The 6,167-nt window shown below is 41.3% G+C and overlaps 1 protein-coding gene across 1 annotated transcript in view; it reads left to right on the top strand.

The window, feature by feature from the left end:
* Positions 1-552: 552 nt before the first annotated feature.
* Positions 553-6,167, top strand: part of LOC107591499 (RIMS-binding protein 3A) — an 8,397-nt gene continuing 2,782 nt past the window's right edge. Inside the window, exons 1-3 of the mRNA XM_016280657.1 lie at positions 553-702; positions 962-1,006; positions 4,307-5,326. Of these exons, the coding sequence (XP_016136143.1) occupies positions 4,406-5,326 (921 nt within the window). The 5' untranslated portion in view covers positions 553-702; positions 962-1,006; positions 4,307-4,405. The remainder of the gene's footprint in view (positions 703-961; positions 1,007-4,306; positions 5,327-6,167) is intronic.

Below are 6,167 nucleotides of genomic sequence, written 5' to 3'. Positions count from 1 at the left end.
TGTCACAAAAATAAAGATTTCTGGTGAACAAATTAATTTTAAATAAAAAGGGAAAACTGCAAGATAGAAAATGCATTTTTTTTAAATAATTTTTTGTACTTTTATAATGCATATTTATTATGGATTAAAAGGTCAAATATTAGAAAAAAGTACAAAGCAGATTTTTTTTTCGAATATATTATTATATTATATATAATATATTAGAATATTATATTATATTACAATGTTTTAATACTTTTTAACATATTTTTATTATAGATTAAAAGGTCAGTGTATAGAACAAGCCCAAACACAGAGGAAGTTTTGCAGATATCACCTTTTAACACTTTTTAAAATCAGGAAAGTTACACTAAATTATAAAATATTAAATTATTATCAGTCCTTTAAAATAGAATAATGTTAAAAAAAAAAAAAATCCCCTAAAATGATTTAACAGTCAAGTAAATAAAATAGGAGTGTTGTAGTGTCGCCGGGTGTCCAGCAGCGGTCGCTGTGTCCTCACTGGATCTCTGCTGTCCAGCGCCGCAGCCGGACATTGATGTGGTGCTCTGAAGCAACTGGTGCTTAAGACGCATTTGCATCGACAACAGCAAACAACGAGTAATATCGCGGTTTCTCGAGGATTAACGCGCGTTTAAACGCGTCTTTCGGACGTTTCCAGTGGAACTGAGCAATATTATAGAAGTTTTCGTGAGGAGGAAGGTCAGTGTTTATATCCCGCTCGTTTATTCTCTCATTAAAGTCTCTGTGGAGATATTGACACGCGTCTGAGAAGAGACTTTTACTGTAGCGTGACACTTAAATGTTTTGTTTTAGGGACACACGATACATTGTATCTTCATTGAGTTTGTGTATCATCGCGTTTGTGTCATTGTGTCTGTGTGTTACTGTATCATTGTGTCATTGTGTTTGTGCGTCGTAAACAATCAAACCAATTACATTTACCGCGTTTTCTCTGCAGACTTCTGAGGGACAGAGTGGTTTTGGTGTTTTCTGTGATACATAGGTGAGATTCAGCATGTATGTTACATGGTCATGTTTAACATGTTGTGTGTGTCTGTCTGTCTGTCTCTGTGTGTGTGTGTGTGTGTGTGCGTGTGTGTGTGTGTGTGTGTGCGTGTGTGTGTGTGTGTGTGTGCGTGTGTGTGTGTGTGTGTGTGCGTGTGTGTGTGTGTGTGTGTGCGTGTGTGTGTGTGTGTGTGTGCGTGTGTGTGTGTGTGTGTGTGCGTGTGTGTGTGTGTGTGTGTGCGTGTGTGTGTGTGTGTGTGTGCGTGTGTGTGTGTGTGTGTGTGCGTGTGTGTGTGTGTGTGTGTGCGTGTGTGTGTGTGTGTGTGTGCGTGTGTGTGTGTGTGTGTGTGCGTGTGTGTGTGTGTGTGTGTGCGTGTGTGTGTGTGTGTGTGTGCGTGTGTGTGTGTGTGTGTGTGCGTGTGTGTGTGTGTGTGTGTGCGTGTGTGTGTGTGTGTGTGTGCGTGTGTGTGTGTGTGTGTGTGCGTGTGTGTGTGTGTGTGTGTGCGTGTGTGTGTGTGTGTGTGTGCGTGTGTGTGTGTGTGTGTGTGCGTGTGTGTGTGTGTGTGTGTGCGTGTGTGTGTGTGTGTGTGTGCGTGTGTGTGTGTGTGTGTGTGCGTGTGTGTGTGTGTGTGTGTGCGTGTGTGTGTGTGTGTGTGTGCGTGTGTGTGTGTGTGTGTGTGCGTGTGTGTGTGTGTGTGTGTGCGTGTGTGTGTGTGTGTGTGTGCGTGTGTGTGTGTGTGTGTGTGCGTGTGTGTGTGTGTGTGTGTGCGTGTGTGTGTGTGTGTGTGTGCGTGTGTGTGTGTGTGTGTGTGCGTGTGTGTGTGTGTGTGTGTGCGTGTGTGTGTGTGTGTGTGTGCGTGTGTGTGTGTGTGTGTGTGCGTGTGTGTGTGTGTGTGTGTGCGTGTGTGTGTGTGTGTGTGTGCGTGTGTGTGTGTGTGTGTGTGCGTGTGTGTGTGTGTGTGTGTGCGTGTGTGTGTGTGTGTGTGTGCGTGTGTGTGTGTGTGTGTGTGCGTGTGTGTGTGTGTGTGTGTGCGTGTGTGTGTGTGTGTGTGTGCGTGTGTGTGTGTGTGTGTGTGCGTGTGTGTGTGTGTGTGTGTGCGTGTGTGTGTGTGTGTGTGTGCGTGTGTGTGTGTGTGTGTGTGCGTGTGTGTGTGTGTGTGTGTGCGTGTGTGTGTGTGTGTGTGTGTGTGTGTGTGTGTGTGTAAAGGGAAATTAATTGTCAGTTGTCTTGGAATATGCCTTCATGAGGCCAAATATATTTACAGAAAAGTTGTACTGTCTCTTACACACAGCCAGTCAAAAGTTTTGACACACTTGCCTGAATTTATTTTTCTCAAAAGCCGGTAATAATATACAGGTTTATGTTTAAACATTTGAAATAGGTTCATAAACAAATACATTTTGCTGCAAATAATGTATATGCGCAAATAAAAACTGTGTAAGTTGTCATTTGCCTCACATGTTTTGATCACTGTATCATTACCATACTAACATTTGTGTTATTTCATAGTCTTTATTATTATTATTATTATAAAACTTTTGACTGTCAGAGTTTTTATTGTTTATTTAGCACGTTTAGTTTTGCTTGTTCAAACAAGGGCAGTATTGGTGCATTCTTCTTGAAAGTTCGTATTTAGAAGTTGGGAAGTTGTAATTGCAACATCAGGAGCTGTCACTTTGGTCAGAGCAAGATGGAGATGCTTTTCTACCAAAAATAATTGTCTTATGCAATTTTTGAAAAAAATACTTATGCATGTTTTTTATATCAATACTTATTATCAATATTTTATTCAGTTTTTTTTTATTTTATTTTTTAATTCAATATATGAAGTAAACTGGATTGTTATATATTCTATCGTAATTGTACAGTACTGTCATATTTTGTACATCCAACTTGCAGCTAGTTCTATTGTAACTGAAAAATATCTATAATTTTAATAATTGCATCCAATTTACCGTCAGTACAGACGCTGCATCTATTTGTAATTCTGACTTTGTGATGACATTAATGTAGGGTGAGCATAAGTCCTTTTTCCTGGATATGTCCTTGCTGGGATTTCTAAATATCCTATAATGTCCAGGTTTTGGCTTGGTTTTCCTATTGTTTTCACATTTGGTGAAGGTAATGACGACATGCGAGAAAGCTGAATCCAGAGAGAACGATCAAAGCAATGCAAATTCACATGCATATAATGAGGACTGTAGAGAGACCGTCTGTAGGAAAACAAAGCCACAACCCTAAAAATTTTGAAATCCTGTCTGGGAAAAAGACAGCGCATGGTCATTCCAGGTCATGTGCGTAAATACAGTCTTTCTGACTTCTTGACTTGAATGCACCAAATGTCCTGAGCTCTTCAGTGACTGATTGCATTGTGTATCAGTTTGTTTGTAAAGATGGTGCATGTGATCATAACAGCAGTGTTGGGGAAGCACATTACACGTAACTTTTTCAAGTAAGTAGTAAAGTAGTGCATTGCTTTTAAATTTACAAGAAAATATCTAAGTTACTTCAAATAAGTAACACGAATTAGGCTACTTTGTTGTCCCATTTATTGCCTGACAGCTCTCCTGTCCCCATGTTGAGAGAAATCAGGAGTAAGTGCAGAGGTGTTGTGCGTGCTGCTGTGTGAACATGATGTTACTGTAGTTCTAGAATAATTTACTCATCTCACCTGCACAAACACAGATTCAGTATTCCTCAAAATAAATAAAAACTGTGAAAAGCACACTCAGAATATGATGCAAACCTGCAATAATTAAATGTTAAATAACACAAATATCCTTTATGTATCCAATTTTGTTAACCAATGTCTTTGCTGCTGACCTTCGATGATCCAATTCAACCATATTAGTTGATCTTATATAAACATTTGTTTCATTTTTTTATTAGTGAAGAGTATTGAGCTTTCTTCTCCTGCGTTCTATTCTTCATGCAAACCAGAATGGCAGCACAGCTGTATGAACAGCTCTACTACAGACGTGAATTTACATTTCCTTCAGCCTGAGGCAGAAGCTTATTTGTTTCACTTTTGATGTGAAAAGGCTTTTACGTTTGCCAAAAAGAGAACTTTTTATATTAAAAACAAACAAGCAAGCCCAGCCCAGTTAAGAAAAAGTAACGCAAAATAACATAATGCATTACTTTACATAAAATGTAACAAAGTAACATGATTAATTACTTTTTAAGGGAGTAGCACAATACTGTAATGCATTACTTTTAAAAATAACTTTCCCCAACACTGCATAACATCTTTCTGTCAGCATGCTGATAATCATCTTTCATCTCTGCTCTTTTCAGTTGGCATGTTGGATTGTGTGTGCATGCTGTCTGCTGTATAACGTCGTCATATTCATCCCACCTGCATGCTACTTCTGTGTGTCCACCATTAATGCCATCATGGGCGAAAACTGTGATAACCCCCCGATTCTCTCCTCCAAGAAGCGCTGCAGCTGCAAGCGTGATTCCAGCTCCGATCCGTGGCGGGATGTGGAGCGTCTCCGCGCGGCGTTAGAGGTGGAGCGCAGCCGCAACCATCAGGCCCACCGGCGCTTCTCTCTGGAGTTGCGGAGGCAACGGGAGGAGGCGCGCGAGGAGCGGGAGCGAGCGCTGAGGGAGCTGACCTACCGACACGAGCAGCAGAAGACGCTGGAGCTGCTGAGGCAGCGGGAAGCTCTGGGCCGGGAGCGTGCGGCAGAGGTTCGGCATCTGTTACGCTGGCGGAGTCAGGAGTTGAAACGTACAGAGAACTTGACGCTCAGGCAGACCCAAGAAGTGCATTGTCAGCTAGCGGATGAGATCGCTGGTAGATCGGCATTTCAAGGTCTCAAACTTGGATGTAAGGGCAACGGGGCGACGTATCGCAAACTCGAGGAACTCTTAAAGACTCTGCTTGCTCAGTCAGATGGACGGCAGGTCGCTGTCCTTCAACGTCTCCAGCAGGAAGTGGAATTAGAGAAGAGCTACTTCCTGTGCCACCTACTGGAAGCCCATAGCGGGACGTCCCGCGTCTTGAAACGATCCAGACCGAGGTCGAAGAGTTGCGTGCATCTCCTCCCGCAAGGCCAAAACCACCCAGAATCCTGTAAGGAAGGAAAACTCGCTCTATTCCGGTCTCGTTCGCTATCTCAGACGTCCCGAAGTGATTCTCCTCAACCTATGAAGAAGAAAAAGAAGCAGGATTGCGAAACATCTCCTCTCAGCTCATCTCCAACTGAGGATGGAGATCTTCTAGAGGATTTACCTGAGCCGTGTTCATCTGATGAGGGATTGGAGAAGTGCTCACCATCCAGATGTTCAGAGGACAATATGGATGATCTGGTAAGAACTTTATGGATTTATTATGTTTTCTTCTTCAGGGTTGCCCTGAATCTATTCAAGTAATCAATTATTGCGAAATATTTCGTCGATTTCATAATCCTACGATTACATCGTCTGCGATTATGAATGCGATTTTGCGTAGCTTGTCAGAGAACTACGACTCTGTGTAGTAAATGCTGCTCCACCTGAAAGCAGGTGATGGAGATTTACTACTAATCACAGAACCGGCTTTACTGACAAAATGTGCATGACAATCGCGATTAATCGCGTTCGATTAATCGTGCAGCCCTAATGCATAGTGTTCAGAAATGGGCCATAATTTGTTGCACAATGCAAAGATGGTTTGCATTTTCTGCATTGGTCTCAGTTTTCTTTTTCACCTGCTGTCATAACGCAGATCAATTCATTTAGGTCAGGGATTGAAAAGACAGTATTTGAGTGTGTTTGCATACTTGTGTAGATTTTTCTGGGTTCACTTGCTTAGTTCCAGGATAAACATGGGGTTTGTTCAAATAACCAAGCTTGAAATTTATCCAGCTAAGTTGGATAATCCAATTATTGCAATTCCTAAAAACTAAATATGCTCATTATTGTTTTGGTTTGGTTTTATACACACACACACACACACACACACACACACTTTATTCTTTAATTTGGATCCAAAAGACAAGCAAAGAAAACGGAATCCAAATACCCTGGGAAGTCATTTTGCAAGATGACAGGTATACATGGCCCAGTGGCCCACATACATTCACAAGTCCTTATATTTATAACATTTAACACTCAATGATAGACAAAACATCTTTGTTTCCATATTTGCATATATATATATATATATATA

This window comes from Sinocyclocheilus grahami, unplaced genomic scaffold, assembly GCF_001515645.1.
Source record: "Sinocyclocheilus grahami isolate Dianchi unplaced genomic scaffold, SAMN03320097.WGS_v1.1 scaffold142.1, whole genome shotgun sequence".
NCBI classification, from domain to species: domain Eukaryota; kingdom Metazoa; phylum Chordata; class Actinopteri; order Cypriniformes; family Cyprinidae; genus Sinocyclocheilus; species Sinocyclocheilus grahami.
This window is presented reverse-complemented; position numbering and strand designations above follow the sequence as displayed.